This window comes from Vombatus ursinus, unplaced genomic scaffold (assembly GCF_900497805.2).
Source record: "Vombatus ursinus unplaced genomic scaffold, bare-nosed wombat genome assembly UNPS02000749.1, whole genome shotgun sequence".
NCBI classification, from domain to species: domain Eukaryota; kingdom Metazoa; phylum Chordata; class Mammalia; order Diprotodontia; family Vombatidae; genus Vombatus; species Vombatus ursinus.
This window is the reverse complement of record NW_020940527.1, coordinates 20907351-20931639: the sequence shown is the minus strand read 5'-3', so window position 1 is coordinate 20931639 and position 24289 is coordinate 20907351. Positions and strand designations below refer to the sequence as shown.

The window sequence follows — 24289 nt, the reverse complement described above, 5'->3', positions numbered from 1 at the left end:
ATGCTAAAAGGTGCTGGAGGTAAGGGTGGGAAAGGATTTAAAGGGAATAGATGGGACATTCTGTGATCCTTTCCTTCAAGGAGCTAACTGACCAATGAAGAAAGGCATAACCTTATTATATTCTATATAAGATAAGAATGTGCTTCTATCCATCCCATGGCACACATCTGCAAATATTCCATAGATACAACTCATAATTTGCCATTTGGAGAGGCACAAAACCTTCTATCAAATCAAGTGAAGTGAGGCTCTATACTATAAGGCTCCATGAGAGAAGCCCTCTTAATTTTACTACCCTGGGACAAAGCTCCAATCACCTGTAACCTCTGTCTCCAGAACGGATGAATTAGGTGGGGAATAGTACACCTGCAGAGAGGCAGAAAAGGTAAGGGAGTACCCACTCCAAAAGGACCAAAAGAAGGGCATCAGAGCCCAGTGTGTCATCAGTCACATCAATAAGAAGGTCTTCATTTCTGCCCAATTTCAGTTTAGCCAGCTGAGACTGCCTCTTCAGAGACTGCCCATAGCTGCTAAAAAATCAGGCGGTACAGAGTGGAGATCGCCACAGTATAGTAGTGAGTCCCATCATGCTAACTGTTGAATTCACGTTTGCCAAATGAGTGAATGAATCAATAAAAGAATGGGGAATCCCACATTAAATCATAAGGGAACCTGATCCTTTCATCTGACTCTACAGACTTGTTATTATTCCAAAAACTTTCACAGAATCTCAGAATCCTGGAGCTAGAAGGAACTTCATAAGCTATCTAATCTCATACCTGAACAAAAATCCCCCCTCTACCCAACATGGCAGGTGTTCATCTGGTCACTGTTTGAAGACTTCTAGTGAGGAAGAACCTTTCCAGTCACCCATTTCACTCTTGGACAACAGCTCTAATTGTCACGAGGTTAGACTATATGATCAATCACTAATTCTTAGGTCGTGGCCTGGGGGCACTGAGAGATTAGTACGAAGTTCCCTGCCCCCCCCCCCAAGCCTCCATCATCAATCACAAATTTGCTCCTTTGCAGTTTCCACCACTGAACATAGTTCTTTCCTCTGGGGCTAAGCAAAACAAATTTAGTCCCTCTTACATATGATGACCCTTCAAATACTTGAAGGAAGCTACCATGCCCCACCTCAGTCCTTTCTTCTCTAGCTTAAAATCTCCCTTCCCTTAAATGACCCTCATATGGCATGATCTCAAGGTCCTTTACTATGTTCCCTCCCTAAACCTGGAAGGGCATAAAAGTCCCAGGTCTGGTAAAGATTGAATCGGGGAAGTGTATCTAAAGAAATAGATCAAAGCCAACATGGCATGATATCCAAGTCTCAGGACTGAGTTATAGGTTGTCAATGACATCATGGTAGTTTAGCTCTGTCTGATTACTTTTTTTTGAGGGCAGGGAGACTCTGTTAATATTCCTTTATGTGGCCACATTTGAACAAATTTGTAAATCTTGTAAAAGTTTATAGTCTTCTTATAGGGTCTCTCCTCTAGGAGCAGGGACTTCAGATGATAGGTTGAAGAAGTAGATCCCAGAGACCAGAGACATAGCATGCTGTATAGCCAAATTCATGGTACGAGTGAGAATCAAGCTTACACCAAGGCCAGGGTCTGACAGAGGGTCTGGAAGGAGGGAAAAGGGAGCTAAGAAGAACAATCTGAATGCCCCATGGTTAATATTTAGGAACAAGATTATGCCATATAAACCTTTTTTACCTTACACAATGTTACCCACTTCATATATTATGGTGAGTCAATGCCTCTCTTGACCAGTTTTTGGCCTGGAATGTTTAGTAGTATTTTCAATAATTAGGCAAGCAATGGGGGAAACAGCAGTGACAAATCAGAGATGCTCTATTTCATCTATTCTTAGATCCTCCCAGACTTCTCTGAAGTCCAGCTTGGGGCAATTTCCTCTACAAAATGAATCCAGAATATCAGTAAAATTGTTAGAAATTGGATCTGAGAAGCACACTTACCCTGGTCACTTGAACCAGACCCGTAAGAGTTGAATGGCTTCAATCAAGATTGTTTTTTTCCCTTTCATACAAACTTGGCAGCTTTCCAAAGAGCTTGAAAGCTGATGCTGTGAAGGCATAATATGGATTTTCTTAGTAATAATAGACTCAAGGAGGGCAACATGATATAGTAGAAAGAGTACTAGGTTTGGAATCCTCAGATCTGCTTTGGAATTCTGGCTTTGCTGCCGACTGTCCTTTCGGGGGTGACTTCTCCTCTGGGCTTTCTGGTTTCTTCTCTGTAAAAGGGGGAGGTTAGACTACATGATCAATCACTAAGATCCCTTTCTCATCTTAAATCTCGGAACCTAAGATTTCCAAGAGGTCTTAATGATTCCATGACCCTGAGACAGTTCAATAGACATAGAAATCAATTATTGGATCTCCCATCAGATATTTGCTGACTACCTACTACAAGCTAGGCATTGGAAAAGGCGCAAAAGTCCTGCCCTCATGGAGCTTACAATCTAATTTAGGAAAACAATATATAGAAGGTCAACTAGTCTTTTTTTTAAAACCATAACTGTAATTTCATTGGTATAAGGAACCAATAATGAGTAAACTCCCCCTTGTAGTGCAGGTTGGCATCCTTTCTTCCCCTGCAGCTTGTATTCTTAGGTCGTGGCCTGGAGGCACTGAGAGATTAGGTGTCTTGCCCGGGATGACATAGTCTGTGTGCCAGTGCCAGGACATGAACCCCTGATTCTGAGGCCAGTCCTCTATCCCCTACACTCAAGCTGCCTCTCTTAACTAACACTAGCCAGTGATCCATACAAAGTGCTCAATGTGGGCCAGAGAAGTCAGGAAAGGATTCATGAAAGAGGCAGGCCTTATGCCTCAGAGTACAGGTTGTGCTTGGACAAATCAGCAGTGCGGGTGGAAGGGATAATGACTTTAGACAGAGAAGGAGGTGCAAGCAATGGCATGGGGTGACAGCATGCAAGTCTTGTTTGGGGGACCCTAAGGAGATCATAAGTTGTTAAGTATGTAGGGAAAAAAGGAGATTGGAACCTAATAAAAGCCAGTGTTGTTTATTGTTATGTGGCTCTCTAGAATCATATCATGCAATCTGGGTGCCCACGGCACCTCCCAAGGAAAAGGAAGTGGGTAGTCTGGGAGGGGGTGAAGTGCAATACACTTAAGATACTAAAAATATGTAGGAACTATTAGTGTCATAACCTTGGCATCAATTGATGGATATCACTAAAACTTCCTGGTGCTTTAGTGCCATTTGGGCAACTTTGGGGTAGTAAGCCTCCCAAATTCAAAAATCCTCCCCCCGAATCTGTATATCACAATGTAGGCACAGCTTGTAGCAGGCTCAAGGTTCCTCAAAGCTAGAGGTTTAACTATTTCACAGCAATCCAGGTTTGGTCCAGGGCACTGATATGGGGGAGCTTTCTTGGAAATTTGACCATCATACCCAAGCCTCATGGTCCTCTGCCAACACACCTGATCCCAGGCTGCCACTCTTAGGGTGTCATTGCCAGGGCATCCTATTTCTGCGAACAGGCTCTCTGTAGGATGAGATGCTGCACCTCAGTCAGACTGTCTTCTGTGTCACTACCTTCTTTCATTCCCAACCCCTCAACTGAATTTGCCTCAGATGTCAGAATTCCTAATTATGAGTCTGCTGGAAGCTGATCACCCTTATACATTCATATTGCTCTCTTGTGCTAATGAGGGAAGAAGGAAGGAAGGGGGGAAGGAAGGGGGGAGGAAGGAAGAAAGGAAGGAAGGAAGGAAGGAAAGAAGGAAGAAAGGAAGGAAGGAAGAAAGGAAAGAAGGGAGGGAAGGAGGGAGGGAAGAAGGAAGGAGGAAGGAAGGGTAGAAGGAAGGAAGAAAGGAAAGAAAGAAGGGAGGGAGGAAGGAAGGAAATAAGCACTTATTTAGCACCTACTACATACTAGGCACTGTGATAAGCATTTCACAAATACTATCTCATTTGACCCTCACAACAACCCTGGAACATAGGTTATTATTATTCTCATTTATTATCCCATTTTATAGTTGAGGAAACTGAGGCAAACAGTGACTTGCCTCACACAGCTAGTAAGTATCTGAGGCCAGATTTTCTTTAAATGTAAGCAAAGTACTTTGCATTTTATCCTGGAAGCAATCAGGAGCTACTAAAGCTTCAAAAGCAGGTTAGTAACATAGATTTATGCCTTAGGGATATTAATTTGGTGGCTGTGTGGAGGATGTTAGAGAGAGGGGAGGTTGGATGCAGAGAGAGCTATTAAGAGGCTTTGCAATAGTCTGGCAAGAAACGACGAGCATGTGGTATGTGGATAAAAAACTGAGAAAAAGTGATGGATATGAGAGATGCTGAAGAGGTGCAATCAACAAGACTTGACAAGAATTAGCAACTCCCTGCATTATGTCAATAGAAAAGACTGAGTGAGCAGGGGGCTGGGACAAAATCAAAAGAAGCCTAACTTTCAAGCATTTGTTCACTCACCAGTCTGTTAACTATGAATGCCCTGGGTATCACTACCCACACACAAGCTAACATAGCGTGTTATTCCTACGTTTATCCATGTACATAATGCATCCAGTCCATAATTACCAGGCTCAGGTTTGAGCCAGTAGAGGAGGGGTCATGGAAAAGCAGAAGAACTTCTTGAGAGCTCAGCATTTTCTGTTGTGCGCCTGATGGATTCATCTTTACTATACAAACATCCCCCAAGGGTGTTACCATTGCCCTCTCTCCTTATTTCTGTCAATCAGTCAACAAGCATTGATTAAGCACCTACCACGTTCCAGGCATTGTGCTAAGTGCTGAGGATAAACCTCCTTTCTTAGTATAATTCGAAAGGAAATAGAGTAGGAACATCATAAGATCATAGATTTTGAGCTAGAAGGCTACTTAATTTCCAGATTAAAAAAAACAAAAACAAAAAAACTGATGCCTAGAAAGGTAGTTATTTGCCCCATGGTCAAAGAGGTAGTACATGGCAAAGGAGGTATTCAAACTCAGGACTTCAGACTCCAAATCCAGGGCCTCTCCATGGAACTATCCTATGCTAATGCATCTTCCAGCCTCGGTATGTAAGCAGTATATGAGGCAATCTCAAAGTTTTCAACCTCTAACTCTTCCTCTGGTGTGATACTCTGTTCTTCGAACTGGATGAAATTCTTATCTTCTCTTTATCTGAGTTTGACCCCTGATGTCAATCTTCGGTCCTTCATTTCCTGGCAACCAGATAACTAAGTAAAAGGTGGTTTTCACAGATAACATTCATAGAGACCACTAAAGCATTCCTATAGTTCCTGCCTAAATCAGACTCTAACTTGATTCCAACATTTCTTTGCTTCTACCATTATAATAAGCTCACTGCAATTATATAAGACACGTACAACACCTGGTTGGTTCCTTGGCACAACCATTATAACAAGCTCATTGAGATTATATAAGACAGGTACAACACCTGGTTGGTTCCTTGGTGCAACATTTAGCTTACTCTTTCCATTATTACTTATTGTTGTTGTTGTTTATCCTTCATTCTCAAAGAGGACCAATGACATCAGGAGGGTGATGTAGTGACTTGCAAGTGAACTGGATTTAAGTGAGGCAGAGCTGAGCAAAGCCATCAGCCTCACTTTCTCCTCTAGAGTCAGCAGAGTGTAGTGGTAAGACACAGATCAAGATGACTGATGATGGCCCCCACTCATTATAATTATTCTCAAAAAAACTGAGATTCACAAATTTAGAGACATCTACATCCCAAATGTTTATATTGATTATTTGTGCCCGTTCAACTTTTGAGCCTTCCAAGCTCAAAATCAGACCAAGTATGGGTCTGATCTGCCATAGCTGGACGTACTGTATGTTGACCCTGACATCATAATATCATTTTGGGCTTCTCTGAGCACAAAGGACAAACAACAATAAAACATCCATTCATGTCCTCTCTAATACCTCATTATGAGTTGAAGGCGACCCTACCAGCAAACAGATCTTATCAATATGGAAAAGTTTGACTATGGCCTAGCAATGGGTAAGTTCTCTACTTTGATGAAATCACATGAAACAAAGATGTAGCTTAGGACTATAGCAGATGTGTGTTCATTTACATTCATTTATTCAACAAGTTTTTGTGTGTCCAACTGCAAAGTATAAAAGAAATAAAGGAAGTGGTCCCTGGCTTTAAGAAGTTTACAATCTAGTCAAGCAATGAAAACACATGTATAATGAATTAGAAAATAAATAGAGGGATGTAAACCACTATGTGGTACAATAGGTGAGACCTTTCCATGCCTTCTCCAGCTTGGCTGGATATACTAGCGCAGGGAAGTTGACTCAATTTTGAACTATTCTTGGACGTTGTATATTCCAAAATAAATTTGAACTGTTCAGTGGGGAGCCTGACCCTGTCTAATAGGCTCATTCAAAACCAGCCTGCTCTGTAACTTCCTCTTAGAAAGATAAACGAGTGTTACTACAATGGGAGAGCTATGGATTTTTTGCTTTGGAAACGTTAGCCCGGGATGTTAAACAGTCAGAGGCTCTCTCACTGCAGAAGCTATTTGGGAAGGTCTGAGAGTTGCAGTTTGGAATTTCTCAGGCCTCATTAAGCATACTGTGACTAACTGATCTTACTTGGTCCTAAAACTGTTTTTAAATGACTCGGCAGAGAACAAAAGTCAGATTTTTGTCTATTCTCTTCAATCTTTTTTTTTTTTTCTAAACAAATATATGTTTTATTGAGGCCTTTTGTTCTTTTACATCACAGTCAATTGGGATATACACTCCCTACCGGTAATGAACTTTCCCTTATAATAAAGGAACAATTAAGCAAAAAACACCTGATAAGGTAACTGAGACATAAAAGCAGCATAGGGTGGTGGATAGCACACTGGGCTTGAAGTCAAGAGAAATGAATTCAAATCCTGCCTTGATCATTTGCTAGCTGTGTGACCTAGCTCAAGTCACCTAATCTCACTGAGCCTCAATTTCCCCATTTGTAAAATAATTACAGCACTTCATAGACCCGTGGTAAAGATTAAATGAGCTCATATATAAGAGATAGTATGGTACAGTGAAAAGACTATTGGCTGTGGAATCAGAGAATCTGAGTTCGAATCCTTCTAGTAACTTCCTACCTGCGGGACATTGGGCAATTCATTTAACCTTTCTGGTTTTGAATTTTCTCATTTAGAAAATGAGGGAGTTGAACTTGCTGGCCTCTAAAAACCTTCTGAGCTCTAAATTGAATAACCTATGTGACACAGACTATTCCGGCCCTTATGACTTAAAGACTAAGCAGTTATATTTTGCTCCTTACTCCAGGTTCTCTAGTTTCCTTAAGGAGTTTTGGGGTGCTGTCTAGGCTTTCTCTAATGGCACTGGCCCCCATCGATGGTGTTCCACTTAGCCACTACCAGTCAGATTAGCTTTTACACAGAAGTATTTACTTCAAAAAGTATTACTGCAAACATAAAAACTTACTCCTGAATCCTAGGGCTAATTCCCCATCCCCTTTGCACTATCTCAGGGCCTGGGGAAAGGAAGAGGATTAGGTTTGTAGCTTAGTTCAATTCCTATAGAGCACAGTCCCAGTTCCAAGTTCAAAACCCCATCTAAGGCTGGAGACCCAGGCACTCTGACTTCCATGCCAGGCTGGCCGGCCGCATCATTCCACCTACGATCCTGGGTCCAAGGTCACCATGGTTCAAAGTCCTGGTCCCACGGGGATCACTGATGACACCTAGAAATTGAGAAGGACAAACAAAAATAGAAACAAGTATCCCCAAGCCCATTTCTCTAAAGTGGAGTAAAAGAAGGAGTAGGGGAAGCACGTCCTTCCCCCTGAACTGATTCAGTTCATGGTACCCATGCTGTAGGTAAACTGTGATCTTCACCCTCTGAATGCAGATAAGAGTGACCAAAAAAGGCAGCAGAAAGAATGGAGAAAAAGAGGGCAACAGAAAAGACTGACCAGATCAGTCTCTTCAGTTTTAAAGATACAGGCAGCCAATCAATGGGGGTTATACCCACTCATGCGATAGAGGAAGCAGAGGCCTCCATGTTAAGCAATCTAGATATATTCCAAAAAATATTGCCTACTCAGGGGCACCATGTTAGGTGAACTGAGCACCATGCCCAGACAAGCCTGGATCACACCTATATAATGCACTTTACAAAACTGAAAGTGATACATGAATATTAGTTGAAGAATACTGGACTTAAATTAGAGGCTCCGTGTCCCAATTCTATCACTTACTACCTGGGTGATCTTGGGCAAGTGACCAGACCAAAGTGGGCCATAATGTCCTCTTCTGTAAGAAGGAGTTGAACCTGATGACCTCTTAAGTACCTTTAAGCCCTCCATCTATCATGTTATTAATCATTATTGAAAGAGGACGTAGAGCCGGCAATATCTGGGCTCATGCCCCTACTCTGACACATACTGACCATTTGACCCTGAATAAATCACTTAATGCCCACCAGTGCCCACAGGTACCTCTCTAAGATGGTAAGGTACAGGGCGGGTGCCAGTCTAGCCAGTGGTGAGAGTTCTTCACCGGGAGCTCTCAACCAGGCATTCCATGACTTTGTTCATTTTTAAAAATATATCTTACTAACTGTATTTTGACATAATTGATTTCCTTTAAAGTCTTCTTTTATGCATTTAAAAACATTATTCTGAGAAGGAGTCCATGGATTTCACCAGACTGCCAAAGGGGTCCATGCCACAAAAAAAAAAAAAAAACAAAACTGGTTAATGACCCCTGCTTTATGCTGATGAAAACATGGATATGGTTAAAAGTCATTATGAAACAACATTCTTCCCTGGTCTCTCTCCCCCCAAAAAGGGGAGGTATGTGGTATTATCTGTTGCATTATCTGCAACATTCTTGACTCCTCCCAAAAGGAGGAAGGTATGCTATATTATCTGTACTCTGGGACCAAAAATGCTTATTACAATTACTCTAAATTTGGCTTCTTTTTAGTATTCTTGACTCCCTCTTTTTTTATAATTCTCCCTCATTTTCATTAACTGAAAATGCTTTGTCAGGATGCTGACTATGCAGCCTCTTTGCACCTTTCATCCTGGGGAATTGTGCCTGAGCAGAAGATGGGCATCAGCGCATTAGAAGACTTGATTCTGCTTAGAGGAGGCTGGGGTTTTTTTCCCTTCTCTGATCCTTCAAACTTAGCACTTGTGGGTGGGCCCTATCAATCTGGCACCCCAAAGAGAGAGCCTCCTGTGGCCCTTTTCCAGCTCAGGTTCCACTGTCTCTGGAAACTTTACCTAGGGCTCCCCACCTTCACCTGTTGCTATCACATCTCTCTCCCAGCATGGGCGGCTTCATTTTCATTTGACAAAAAGGAAGATAAGCCTAACCAGCAGCATCTCCTACAGATTGGAAATAAATTAAAGAAATTGAGACCATCAGTCAGGTCCTCTCTGGGGTCTGGATGCTGATGAGGATTCATTGTTACACAAGTCAACTGGCAAATGCTGCCTCTTCCTGCCATTGTGCTGGGGGGTAAGGGGCATTGCAATTAAAAGGCTCAGGACGGCTCAGTGAACCAGAGGAGTATTTGCTACCATGGCCAATTGACCTCTGGGAGAATCAGAGCCTAGGGTGCTTGCTTAACTTGTCTGGAGAAAGCCTGTAGGAGCTATTGTTTGCTTTGAAGCCTGCCTTTAATGTGGGCAGGCAGAGAGCAATGATACCTCGTTCCCTTCTGCTAACGGCATCTTGCATTAGGTTCAATGGTCTTTTTATGCCCACTTAAGAGTTTACATTCAAAGCCAGTCAGCTCCCCTCTGGCTCCATGAGAACAGGCATCTGCTGCTTCCATAAAGCCCCCTCTTGTGGCCTTTCCCTCCTTCAAAGAGGTGACAATTAATAAGTCCTGGAGGTTTAATAGGCGAGGAAGAGCTAGGGACATGCAGGGAGCCTGAGCTGGGGTTGGGGCCCTGCCCAAGAGGAGCAGATAGGGGCGGAATCCCCAAGGCCACAATCTGCTAGTTCTCAAATTGATTAGCAGGGTCTGTTTGTGTTGGGGATGTTTGCAGAGCTTGGCAGGGAGGGGAGCTGGTCTGCATGCACATCTTGGAGGGTTGGTGAGAGTTGGAAAACAAGCAGGGAAAGCTGTCCGGCCGGGCAGACGGGGCTGCCCCCAGCTGCTGCAGGGCCCGGGGTGGGGGTGGGGGTGGGGGTGGGGGTGGAGGTAGGGGTGGGAGCGGAGGGAGGGGGTGGCGATGCTCACCCTGGCCATGGGGCTGGAGCGCTTTGCAGAGCCTGTTGGCAGGCACCCCTTGCAACGCTGCCTTTGGAACTGGGCGCCTGAGGACGGTGCTCCAGTGAGGACGCAGCTCTGCCCGGGGGACCAGCGGAGATGACTCTCTGACCCAAGGCTACTCGGCAGGGGCGCTGCACCTCGGCTCGGCCATGGGACTGTGCTGCTGCAAAGACTGGAAGGGACACCTGCGGGAATCCAAAGGTAACTTCCCTCCCCCCCCCCCCCCCCACGTGGCTCTGCGCTGCTTGGGACCTCGGGGCTGCTTGGAATCTCCAGAGCCAGGCTCGGAGCGCAAAGCTGCCCTGCCTCCCTTTCCCTTTTGCTGTTTCCAAGAAAGTCTTTGTGCTGCCTCATTCACCGCATCGCCGTTCTGGGCTCCCTCTGGGCAGCTGTTTGAGCTGTCTCAACTTTGGAGCGCACTCTGTAGGGCCTGAAAGTCCTCAAGGACTGACGGGTGTCTTCCCCCTCTTCTTATTCTAGAGAGATGTGTGAGAAGGACCACTTTGCAGTCTAGACTCAGCACCAGGGACTGGGGAGGCTTGGGTGAAGTCGGGGTAAAATGAGAGATCTTTATTTGTTTCCTTATTACCCAAAATCTCGGACCCAGAAGCCCAACCCTAGTCACCTCTAAACGCACAAACATCTATTTCAAGTGATTTTTCCTTTTCACTCAAATCCCGGGACCTAGAACCCCAACCTTCCTCGCCTCTCCACATACACCTATCTCAAGCTAGCCAAGTCAACACAATTTGAAAAAAAAAAAAAAAAGAAGGTGGGGGGGGAGTGGCCTGGAGCCCTTGGTTTACTGGTCGCTCTCAATGGAGGTTTCATTCAGTTTAAAGTGCTTTGTTTTTGGCTTGATCTGTAAGGGGGAAGAGAGGGTCATTTATTTTCTTCTCCCCATCTTGTCACAAAATTGGAAGAAGGCATCATGACTCAGAGGTTTCCAAAGTCGTCTTTGAACCAATGAGGGGAGCTCCATATGAAATGCAGCAAGGTTGGATGCTGACCAAAGACAGTGGAATATGCTTATGATACTGCATTTTATGATTTCCTGTCTATACACTTTGGCTTTGAATAGTCTGTCCTCACACAGACTTATGGCAGTCCTACTTAACCCTTGTTCCGTAGGGTTTCTGGAGTTCTTTAGAAAATGATACATTCCCCCCATTTCCTCTTCAAAAAACAAAAGAAAAAAAAAAGAATGAACAACAGTATACCATGGGTCAGAAGGGTCAGAAGTTTTTAATATAAATTGATACAATGCTTCTCTTCTGTCAAATTTATAAAAAAAAAAAATTATCTGCTTAGTCAAAGTTAAGGAAGAATGGGGCCATGGGGGTGACTTGACTCAGTGTTTAAAGCTACTTGAAAGAAGGCCTGGGTTCAATTCATGCCAGTGTCATGGAGAGGAGGGGTGGTGGCATATCTGAACCTTTTAATTAATAGATATAGGGAACTTCCAGTGTTGGGATTCTATTTATAGATACAGACTCCCTCCATGGATGCAAATCAATGATTCTTCCATAAATTAATTGTGTTTTTAGAGACTTACTTGGAGGCACTGATAAGTTAAGCAGCTTGCTTGTGGCCACAAAGCTGGGTATGTGTTCGAGGAGGAATTGAACTCAGGTCTCTCTGATTTCAAGATAAGCCTTCCATTCATTATATTGTTCTCATGGGAAACTAATCAAGAGAAAACCTTCCTTATGCCAACCATGAGTAGAGGCACCTGTGGATTTGCGTGAAGCCTGGTAGTCACAAGAATTTCCCTAAATGAGTTGTTGGAATTACATTTTCCAATCCATTTGCCTTCTGTAACTGGTAGAAGCTTCCAAAACCATCATTCAGATCACATCCATTGGCAAACATCTTTCCTTTTTTTTGTGGACTCAGGTAGGGAAAGTACCCTGAGCAATAGGTCCAGTAGCCTAACATTGAGGGAACATTCCTCAGGGGGAGGCAAAGCATCAAGGTGACTGTTTGTCAGGGATGTAGCAGATGTCATCTTCCCATTTTTAACCATTTCAGGTCCATCTGTGTGAACTAGAATCCTGCTCAAAAGGTATAGACAGGTAGGTCCAAGAGAAATTACACTAGAAAGAAATCAGACCTTTTTTTAAAGTATGTTGAGATTGAAAAAAGATAGGCAATCCCCCTTCCCCACCAGATAGCAGCTGTTCTTATCATCCTTGCATTGGTATCTGGTTCAATTGTTTAGCTTGAAGTTTTATATGGAAATCATCCTGAAGCAGGCTGCCCCGTATTTTGCATGCTGCAAAAATGACAAGAACGAATCTACAATCAAATTGACAAAGTGACAGAAAGATATTTTAGTGGCTGTAACCTTAACAGGGCTTAACCTCGCTACCTTTGAAATACAAGCCTGATACTTCATCCACTAGTCTTGGGTTCTTTCATTAACTAAGGGAAACACGGTGGGGAGCCCCTGGTATTGTTTCTTTGAAAATCCTCTGGAGGGGGTGGGGTGCGGAGTATGCTGGCTTAATCACCCTTAACATCACATGCAAAATACCACTTGAGTAGGTGCCCCATTGGGGAGAAACTGATAGTCAGGATGTGGGATAACAGGAGTCCTCGATTAATCTTAAAGGAGCAAAAGGCTCAGTAAGTGGAGCTGGGTTTGCATGAGAGTGTTGTAGGCCCCTAAGCTTGACAAATGCACTTACTTTGAACTCTTTAGAGCCTGCCTTTTGGGTCTAATTGTTTCCTTGTGCGTGTTTCCAGATGTTTCCATTATTCCTAGAAGGATGACAGTGAGTAAAACCTGAATGAAGGAGAGCACAAAAATCCCAGGCACCCTTCATTGACTGGAGAGTTCCGATAATAGCAGCTTCAGCATAGCCTTGTCCTAGGTGGGGCCTTAGGCTTGTGGTTAGGAAGATATGGGTTCAAATAGTGCTTTTGATATTTAGTAGCCGTGTGACCCCAGGCAAATCACTTGACCTCTATGCCCCTCAGTTATCTTCACCTGTAAAATGAGGCCAGTGGACCTGATGGCCTCTAAATCTATGGTCTCGTGAACCTATGATCTCATTTTCAGACTTCAAACAGTATCAACCATCTCATAAGTGAATGAAAAAAATTATCCCTGGGAATAAAGAAAAGTAGCTATTGCAAAGCCTATGGACTTTATTCATTAGGAAAGGCATGAACCAACCCTTAGGTCATTGTCTGTTATCTCTGTATGTATAATTAAAGTTATAGGATCATAAGGCTAGGGCTAGAAAGGATCTCTGAGGACATCTAACCCATCCTCCTCATTTTGTTCAGTCATGTACAATTCTTCGTGACCCCATTTGGGGTTTTCTTAGCAAAGATCTTGGAGGGGTTTGTCATTTCCTTCTCCAGTTCATTTTACAAATGAGGAAACTGAGGCAAACAGGGTTAAGTAACTTGCTCAGGGTCACACAGCTAGTAAATGTCCGAGGCCAGATTTGAACTCAGATCTTCCTGACTCCAGGCCCAGCACTCTATCCGCTGCCCAACCTAGCTGCCCGTGCCCCCCCATTCTACAAATAAAGAAACTGAGGACTAGGAAAGTGAAGTGACTCAAGTGGCTTCACTTTCTGGTTCCCTCTGACGACCACTGGCTCTTCCCCACGCTATATCAGCTGGTATATCTTATATGGTTGTGATTAGGGAAGAGAGAGAGGGAGGGCAGGCAGGAGGAATTGAGTTATTTTTCTGGCAAGGTTGTCAGAGAAATAATGGTTCACTTATAGGTATGAGACGGGAGCATCAGCAGCTATAAAACTACGGCACTATGGGCTCTGGCCCACTTTCTCTTCCATTCACTCACTCACTCCATCAAGAAGCATTTCTGCAGCACTGACTATAGCAGGCTAGTAGATAGAGTCCCAGACTGGGAGTCAGGAAGACCCGATTTTGAATTCTGCTTTGTTTTCACTCTCCCTGTCTGTAAAAGAGGGCAAATAGCATCTATCTCACAGGGTAGTAATGAGGGTCAATTGAGATGGCATATATCAAGCACTTTGTAAGCCTTCAAGTGCTATATAAATGTCAGCTGGTCTGTTATTATATGCTAGGTGCTGCAAAAGACAAAAATGAAACTTCCCTGACCTCAAGGAGCTTACAGTCTATCAAGGGAAAGGATTTGTATGGATACAGAATAAATATAATAATGTTAATAGCATTTATAAAGCACTTCACATTTTGCTAAATACTTGACATATCCTATTTGTTGCTCGCTGCAACCTTGTGAGGTAAGTGCTATTATTGACAGATGAGGAAACTGAGTCTAAGAGAGGTTAAATGACTTGTCCAGGGTCATAAAGGTAGTAAATATCTGAGACAGGATTCAAACTCAGATCTTTCTGACTCCAGGTGCAGTGAGGTGAGCTCTCCACTGTTCCATCTAGCTGCCCATATGATAATTTGGAGAGGAAAGGAGCGACAGTTGTGAGGGGAACGGGAATTGGAAAGGCTTTACATACAAGGTGGTACTCCAACTGAGGCTTAAAGGAAATAAGGACTTCTATGACATGGAGGCAGCTAGATGGCTCAGTGGGCAGAGCACTGGACCTAGAGTCAGGTGAGCTTGAATTCAGATTCAGCCTCAGACATGCACTAGCTGTGAGACCCTGGGCAAGTCACTCACCCTGGATCTGTCTCAGTTTCTTCAACCCTAAAAGAAGACAATAATAACGCCCACCTCCCAGGGTTGTTGTGAGGATCAAATGAAATAATATTTGTAGAGTACTTAGCGTAATGCCTGACTCATACTAAGTGGTTAATAAGCACTTGTTTCCTTCTTTCCCTCCTTTTTTCAGAGCAAGGTGAACACCAGAGCAAATATGCAGAGATGGGAGGGATGTCATGTGCGAGGAATAGCAAGTAGCCAGCTGGGCTTTGGAGTAAGGGAAAAGCATGAGTATATAATGAGGCTGGAACAGTAGCTTACTGCCATCTTGGGAAAGGCTTCAAAAGCCAATGGGAGAGTTTATATTTTATCTCCAATGTCCTAGCGGGCCAAATGGAGTGAACTTCATGGCTACCAGTGCAATACTCAAACCATCTCTCTGTTGTCCTTCCCTCTGGCTATGGGACTGGCACACTTTCCCTTCCATTCACTCGCTCACTCAGGATCTGTCAGAAGACCACTTTGTTGGTTAGTGAAGGATGTATTAGAGAAGGGAGAGGATGGAGGTAGGGAGTTCAATTGGGAGACTGGGAGTTTATGTCCTGGATTCTCTTCTATCCAGTCTGACATAGAAGTCATTGCTCATTCATTCCCTCATTCATTCATTCAATAAGTGCTTATGAATGTGCCTTCTATATTGGTGGCACTGTCCTAGACAAGACAGAGAAAGACAAAAAAACTGCAGCAAGCCTTGCCCTCAAGCACCTTAAATTCCATTTTGGTAATAGGCTATCATCTATCATCGCCTCTTTCTGCTCTTATGTAGAAATGCACATGATGAAAATAGAATCAACTGACAATTCTGCAGCCTTTGAGTGCATAAAAAAGCTTTCCAACCATTCTCTCTCACAATAATCTTGTGAGATTACTAGGGAAAGTACTATACTCCCCAATTTATAAATTAAGAAACTGAGGCACAAAGTTTAATAACTTGTTTATGATCACCCAAGAGCTTAAAATTATAAAAGGAAGCAATCAAATGCCTACTGTGTGCCAGGCATTTTACAAATATTTCATTTGAGACTCATCACAACCCTGGGAGGTAGGTGCTATGAATAGCCCCATTTTATAGTTGAGGAAACTGAGGCAGACATGGGTTAAGTGACTTGCCAGGGACAGATATAGCTCCTAAGTGTTGGAGGCCAGAGGCTAACTCTTGTCCCTGACTCTAGGCCCAGTGCTCTATCCATATTGCCTCCTGGCTGGCTGCCTCTGAGGAGGCATAGGAAGAATATTCTTAAAGAAATTAAAACCTTTTTATTTCCAACTCCTTGATTATACAATGAGACAGCAGAACCCATACTCCTCGGGGAAGATAACGGAGATGCTCCCATGGGTTGAAGGCAAATGAAGAAATGGTAGAAAGGCTAAGCAGAAAATGAGTGTGTGAGAAGAGCCTACTATTATTACTAACAGTGGTGTTTATAGAAGTCTTCAATGGCACCTCATCCACGATCATTCTTGTAATAACCAAAGAGATTGAAGTTGAATTCGGTAAACAGTTGGGTAAAACTGCTGACAAATAAAACAAACAGACTCAGTCAGATGGATTTTGGAAATAATGTCTGAATTTTTTAAATGAAGTTCTTATGAAGCTGGGACTCAAATATTCTTCTGGGCCATCAGACCTAAGTCAAGCCATCAGGGCTTTGCCCAAGGGCACTACAATTGTTGTTTTGTTTTGTTTTTTAAGGGGGAGGGTGCTAATAGCATTTGCAGTAGTTTAATAGCATTAAAAAAAAAAAAACTGAAGTGAACACATATACTTAACAAGAATCATTAGTTAAAATAGGGACCTAGCAGATGGTGCTCCTCAATTGAGATCCACCCTGTTCCATCCACCAGAAGAGGTCTTCCCAGGAATAACCTGATAGTATTCCAGGGTCTTTGTCTTGCCTCCATCAAGGTGGTGTCCCCCTTTCTTTGTCTCTGTCTCTCTCTCACACACACATATGCGCACGCACCAAATTTGTCTTAACTGATTGAGGATATACTTCATGGTACTTGCCCCAAGTCTGTTTTGTGTTGTTTGTTCTTGGTGCAAAAGTTGCCTACGGCAACTCTGTCACTGAGTGAAAATGACCAACAAGATGGAATACATCCTGTTTGAGTGGTCCAAATAAAGTGCTGTATTCTCCAACATCTGGCACAGATGAGTGGTAGGCAACATTTTTTTGATATTTTGTTTTTAGAAATAAAAAACAAGCTCATATCAGGAATGGAGTGTTTTTCTCTTATAATAGGAAAGAATTTTTTAAAGGGGCCATATATGATTAGGAAGTTCTTCTTAGGGCAGCTTGGTATCACAGTGGATAGTGCACTGGCCCTGGAGTCAGGAGGACCTGAGGTCAAATGCGGCCTCAGACACATAACACTCACTAGCTGTGTGACTCTGGGCAAGTCACTTAACCCCAATTGCCTCACAAAAAAAGAAAGTTCTTCTTGCTTTTTGGACAGGCCATGGATGCTTTTCAAATGCGGCGGGGGGGGGGGGGGGGTCTTAAAAATAACCTGTCTCTTCTTTCTAAGGCTACAGTGCTCTATAGGGAACAGTGGTGAGGCCAAGGCCCCGATGAGATCTTCAGTCATCAAAGACAGATGTAAGCATTTTCTCACTAGACTGGACTTAATGAGGTCAGGAAAGTGGACTAATATGTTTTAGAAAGACTTGTAGCGAGCAAACAGAGAGTCATAAAATGTTAGGCCTGTGATGGTTGAAATACAAAGATTTTTGGACTTAACTCTCAGTTCTTCAGAAAATCCAACTATTGGAACACCCCTGCTCTACTTCCACCCCCATTCCTGTACGATTTCTGACTAGTCAGACTTTTACTGTGTAATGGCCATGTAGAAACTGATGTACCGTGGAAGCTTGGGAAATACCCAGGCTTATTAATGAATAGTACTATGAAGCTTAAAAATAGCATTTCCCACTTATATTTTCTTTGTCCTAAAAATTCCAGAGAGGTTCACTATACAGAAAATAGACCAATGAGGTTCAGGGGAAAACCATCACCCCTAACAGGGACCCAGAAGCCATGACCCTCTTTTGAGATCTGCACAACTTCAGTTTCTATTCTCCACTTTTCCCACGCCTCCTTACTTCCTGTTCTCAGCTGAAATAGAGTAGGAAGGGGTATTTCCAATGATGCTTCTAGGCGAAGGGCAGTGGTCCCATATAGTCTAAACAGGGGAGTACGTTTGCATAAAATAATTGCTTTTGTGGCCCTGAATCCTACTAACAATAATAATCATAATAATATCTTGTACATTGGGGTTCATCGGATCATAGATTTGTTGCTGGAAGACCATTTAGACTAGGGCTTCTTGACCTTTGTGTATGTGTTATGAACCCCTTTGGCAGCAATCTCAGGACAATATTTTTCAAAGCATAAAATAAAATACATAGGATTAGAAAGGAAACCAATTAAATTGAAATATAATTCTCAAAATATTTTTTTAAAAACAAGTTTATGGGCCCCAAGTTAAGAATTTGTCCAACCCTTCATTTTGTAGATGAGGATACTGAGGCTTAATGGAGTTAAATGACCAACCAAAGGTGATTCACCTATTAAGTGTTAAGGATGGAATTCAAACCGAGGGCTTTCTGACTCTGGCTAGCTCTTTATCTACTATCCAGGGGTGGGGAACCTATGACCTTGAGGCCACATGTGGCCCTCTAGGTCCTCAAGTGCGACCCTTTGACTGAATCCAAACTTCACAAAACAAATCCTTTTATTAAGTGACTAGTGACTAGGCCATATTATGTCATTTAATCTTCACACCAACACTGTGAGGTAGATAGTACCACTTTCCAGATGAGAACAGAGAGGCTAATTACTTGTGTGAGGCCATTCTAGGACAGAGTGTCATGAGAAGACAGTAGAAGCCAGGCAGCAGAGTCCTGGGTTCTTTCTAAAGGACTTTTCTTGTAATTTTGTAATTCACTTTTAGACTATGCTTATACATGCAATTCTGTTAAATTCCACAAACATTTGTTAAGTGCCTACTTTGTGTAAGTCAGTCAGTGAACATTTATTAAGCACCTGCTGTGTGCCAGCATTGTGCTAAACAGTAGAAATACAGAGACAAAAGTGAAACAGGCCCTGCCCTCAAGGAGGTTACGGTCTACAAGTAGAGATATAACAGATATAAAATTAGTAAATACAAAGTATCTCAAATTTTAAGAAGGGGAGTAGAGAAGCACCTCAACTATTCTGATATTCAAAATAAGCTTTCAAAAATTCAGGGGAGTTAGAGTATCTGTTTAATTGATTCAAGCATGTACTTCTCTCTGCTTTGTCTATAGTAAACAGTTAAAGGGCTATGCATCTTAGCACAGCTTGACTTAGTGTTGGGACAGAGTTCTTTCGGTTTTCATAAACCAGCTTATAAGCCGTGATTGACTTCATCCTGTTGGTGCATCGGCTGGGGACGGACTTTATCATTCCGCCCTAAGAAAAGTCAGGGGTAGGGACTGGGTCCCTGGGCAAACAGCTACTCATTCCTCCTTGTTAACATAATACAGCCATCCTAGCTATTCCCCTGGCTGTCCCTAAGCAGATGTGGCACTAGGGATTTTCGTACTTGGAGCAAATACCATAAATATGTGGTATATAAGTGCTACAGTAAGGGGGAGGTAGGAAACAACATATGGGGATAGTCCTTGGGACATCCATAGAAGGCCAACAACTCAGGGTGAGAAAGGTGAATGGGGATAGGAAAACCTCTCCTCACTTCACTATCTGGTTTTCTGTTTTAAGTATTCTTGCCATTTGCTGTGCTAGGCTGTTTCTATACTGCAGAAGGACTGAAGTGCTTGAGGTGAAATTCCAGTCTCTTTGCACTAGTTATGATTCTGCCTCTGAGCTCCCTTTCAGGCTTGTGACTGATCTGAGATTTCTGCTAGGCACTGAGAGAATGTCTAAATCCATGTTGGGCCAAAGCATAGAACCTACGCCTCTGCCTCTGGGTTGTGGGCAGTGCACATTTATTCCTGAAATGATTTAGATGTCAGGCAGATGTGATGAAGAGTCTCTGGATAAAAAGTCAGAAGGCATGAGCTCAAACTTCAGCTCCCCTGCCTCTTGATTCCTCTGAGCCTCCAGTATTCACATCTATAAAATAGGGACAATATTCTTATAAACTTTTCCAAAGGGTTCTTTTGAGGAAAGTGCTTTGTAAATGTGAGTTGTTCAGAATATATGAGACTCTGGAATGCTAATCCTCACATGATTAATTACAAGGGGGCTTTATATTAATTATAAGTATATTAATTAGAAATTTTTATATTAATTAAAAGTGGACCATTTTTCAATAATCTCAACTTCCTAGTTACTCAGTATTCCAATATCTCAAGTTGATTGGGTAATAATATTGATGGTGGCTGATAATTATATAGTGCTTTTCAATTTTCAAAAATGCTTTACACACATAAATTCATTTTAACCTCACAAACAAACCTGGGAGGTAGATGCTACAGTTTTCTTCTCCGCGTTTTACGGATAAAAACTTGAGGTTTAGAGATTTAGTTACTAACTCGGTAACAAAATTAGTACTATAGGTGTCAGAGGCAGGGCTGAATGGAAGTTCAGAAGGCTGGAGCCAGTCTTCCCACCAAGGTGCTCCCTTATCCTGCTAATTTACATGAAGTGTCCACTGGTCTGGGCACAGTTTGAAGGTCTAGTCCACGGGTGGGGAATTTGTGGCCTGGAGGCCACATGTGGCCTTCTATATCCTCAAGTGAGGCCCTTTGAATCCAAACTTCATTTGTTCTGTGAAGTTTGGATTCAGTCAAAGGGCCGCACTTGAGAACCTAGGGGGCCACATGTGACCTTGAGGCTGCAGGTTCCTCACCCCTGGCTCTAGTCTTCAGCATGATTTTAACGTTAGTCTGTAGTGACCTTGGCCATTCTAGTTAGAAAACTTGGCCAAACTAGTTAGAAAAGTCTAAAGAACAAAACAAAACAAAACAAAAAAAAATTTCAGTGTCCATCCGCCACTGAATCATCAGGAGAGTAAGGAGAAACCCAGAGAGAAGTATGGAATCAGAGCAGAAAGCAACTTGGGGGGCAGAAATAGGTGGGTCTCTGCATGCTAACCAAGGAAGAAAAGCATGAGACATGCAGCATGGAACAATGGAAAGAAATCTGGATTCAGCATCAGGGTACCTGGGCTCAGATCCCAACTCTTCTGCTTACTGTAACCTGTGTGATTTTGGCTAAGTCCTTGCCTCATTTTCCTCCTCTTTAAAATAAGAGGGTTGGACTGCATGTCTACCTAGGTCCTTTCCAGACCATGCGTCACTGTCTCTGCGATCTCTCCTAGCTTGTAAGTTAATAATCCTGGGAGCCTATGTGCATTTTAATTCTTAGGGATATTTCATTTAGAAGGTGAGTCCTTATGGCTCCGGTTTCCTAGTGGAAAACTCTTCCAATTAGCCCATGCTATGGGAAAAGCAGAGATTTGTGAGACACACCCTGGAGGGTGAGATGGCTGACCCAGAAGAGATAGTGAAGAAATGATGTTATCTCTGTCACCCCATCCCTTCCTTCTCACTCCCTGCTCCTCCAGGAGTTTGGAAAGGCCCTGTCTACGGGGGCTCTGCTTGGGTTGGGGTTTGGAGAAGCCTCGGAATGCCTTTCTGCTGCTGCTCTCCTTGCCAGCCCCCCTCTCTGCACTACCCCTCAAGAAACAGATCAAAGACTGGTCTGTAGTTGTTGATGATGTGAAGGAAATTCCTACTTGAGGTCAGGGTTAGCCTCAATCATTTCCAGTGCTGGGTGTGCCTTTGAACTCTGGAGTTCTGAGATTTAGCATGACTATCTGATATCAGGCAGTGTACACTTGAGGGGTCCGTGTGTCAGAACCTGGAATGCCAGAGGCTGATTTCCAAGAACTGTTTAGGGGTCAGACTTCAGTCACCTCCTAGTGTTGTCAGTGAATCCCATGAATTTAGAGCCACTATCTGTTATTTACCTATGGTAGGAGATAAGGGATAAGAGACATGGGAGGAGGTGCTCTCCATGAAAGAATGGGAGAGCTCAGTCAAGGTGGCCCTGAAGCAGTGAACACATCAGTAGAGGAGCTAGGTGGAGGGCTTTGGTATAATGTTTTATACACTTCCTTTTAGTTTTGATAGGGTCATTTTTTAAAAGCACAATCTTGAGGTTGTCTATACAATGGTAGTAACAGCTGTCTGGAAGTTCTATCCAGGAATTTAAACCAAAACAAACATTAACCTTTGTCCTTGTTCATGCTAAGCTTCAGTAATATAAATAGGGTAGGAAAGTAACATCAATCTTTTGGGGTCTGGTGAGCACTCATATTTTCCTGGCCTCTCTCGCTATAACTAAAATTGATGGGCTGCTGTGTAGAGAGAGGCAATCTTTGGTTGGCTTCCTGAATAATAGGTTCTCTGGAAGGTGGAGAATCGTGGGCCCACTCAAGAGTCTATCTGAGCCTGTTTACGATGGATCAGACTTAGGGCCCTTTGAGAACTGTAGCGAGTAGCCCCAAGTATGACTTTCATATGTGAACTAAGCAAAAAAAAAAACAAAACAAAACATCATTTAAACTCATAAATAAATGAACAGAGAAACATTTAAGCACTTTATGCCAAGCATTGAATACAAAGAGAAGTCTCTGATCTCACAAAACTAATTAGGAGGCTGGGGGGAACAAAACCCACATAATGGAGTTAAATTGCAGGATGGATAGAAAGCCCCCCAGAGGTTCCTGGGGTGGATTAACAGGTCAGGTGGCAGTACCTGTGGGTCTGGAGAGCATAATTGCAGAGGAATGGCCCAGAAGGCTTTAGGACATGTGGTAAGGCCTGGTGGTCTTCCATCTCACTGGAAGGATTGAATTTTGTGTCTTGGCTCAACCAAGCAGCTGCGATGCTTTTCCCATCTAGATGCCCTTATGAGGTCTGAGCGGGGCAGGGGCAGGACTGTGGAAGCTCTTAAGTCCAATCTGCCTACTGAAGCCCAGGTGGGTAAGTGACTTGCTCAAGGTCTCAGGTTAAAAACATCACAAATGGGATTTGAATCTTGGTCCTTGCACTCCCTGGTCAAGGGAGTCAGACACACCACCTGTTTACTTTGCATGTGTTCCCCGTCCTGTCTTTCAGGAGTCATCACCATCACAAGATATCATCCTCAAGATCTACTCATGTCTGTGGATTAACCATTCCCACTTATAGGAAGCCATTTTGAGTGGTCCTTGCCCATTACAGCTTTATAGTCTGAGGACACTGATGGGAATGAGTGTGGAGGACCTACAGGAGACAGGATAGAAGCAGCAGGCGCTAGGTGGCACCATAGTGCATAGAGCGCTGGGCCCGAAGTCAGGAAGACTCATCTTCCTGAGTTCAAATGCAGCCTCAGACGCTTACTAGCTGTGTGACCTTGGGCAAGTCACTTAACCCTATTTGCCTCAGTTTCCTCATCTGTAAAATGAGCTGGAGAAGGAAATGGCAAACTACTCTAGTATCTCTGCCAAGAAAAGCCCAAATGGGGTCACAAGGAGTCAGACACAACTGAAATGACTGAACAAGAACAAGATTATCTGTATCTATATTGGTTCCTTATCCCCCAACTCTTGGTGTTGCAAACTTCAAAAGGGTGGGGAACCTGCTGCCTTGAGGCCATGTGTGGCCCTCTAGGTCCTCAAGTGCAGCTCTTTGACTGAATCCAGACTTCACAGAACAAATCCCCTTAAGAAAAGGATTTTTCCTATAAAACTTGGACTCAATCAAAAGGCCTCGCCCAAAGACCTAGAAAGCCACATGTGAACTTGAGGCCACAGGTTCCCCACCCCTGAGGGTTACGGAATATGTCTTGTCTAAGCTTTGTCTCTCCATATCTGCATACTCAGCATGAAATAAAAACTTAATAATAAAATTTTATTTGTCATATTATACTGCATTCCTTGATTCCCCCATTTCCCAAAGGACGAGCAGCCATTTCCCCTCAGACCAATACAGCACTTAATTTTGTCCCTTTCTCCATGCATTTAAGATGTTTATGTGCCTTTAGGGTGGTTATTGCACTCGGAATCAGAAAGACCCAGGTTGAAATCCTGCCTCTGGCATCGCTCGCTGCGTGATTGTGGGTAAATCTCTTGTGTTCTCAATGCTCTGTGCTTTTCTCATCTGTCAATCGAGAATTTCATGGGATCGTAGATTTTGAGCTGGAAGAGATCTCAGGGATCCCCCGGTCCAAACCCTTCGATTCTGCAGGTGGGGAGAATGAGGACCAGAGGAAGACACTAATATCTGTAGTATCTACCTCACAAGATCGATCTCTGGCCTCAAATG

At 43.2% G+C, this 24289-nt stretch overlaps 1 protein-coding gene across 6 annotated transcripts in view; it reads left to right on the top strand.

Annotated features, from left to right (window-relative positions):
• The window catches only part of ARHGAP22 (Rho GTPase activating protein 22), a 421947-nt gene that overhangs the window by 209049 nt on the left and 188609 nt on the right, over window positions 1–24289 (top strand). For 3 of the 6 annotated variants that reach the window (XM_027860630.1, XM_027860617.1, XM_027860621.1), the window contains exon 4: window positions 10413–10487. The exons of 2 other annotated variants lie outside the window; for them this stretch is intronic. In XM_027860630.1, the coding sequence (XP_027716431.1) occupies window positions 10413–10487 (75 nt within the window). Of the gene's footprint in view, window positions 1–9987; window positions 10108–10412; window positions 10488–24289 lie in introns of those variants that run through there. One more of the 6 variants, XM_027860655.1, reaches the window with a different exon arrangement.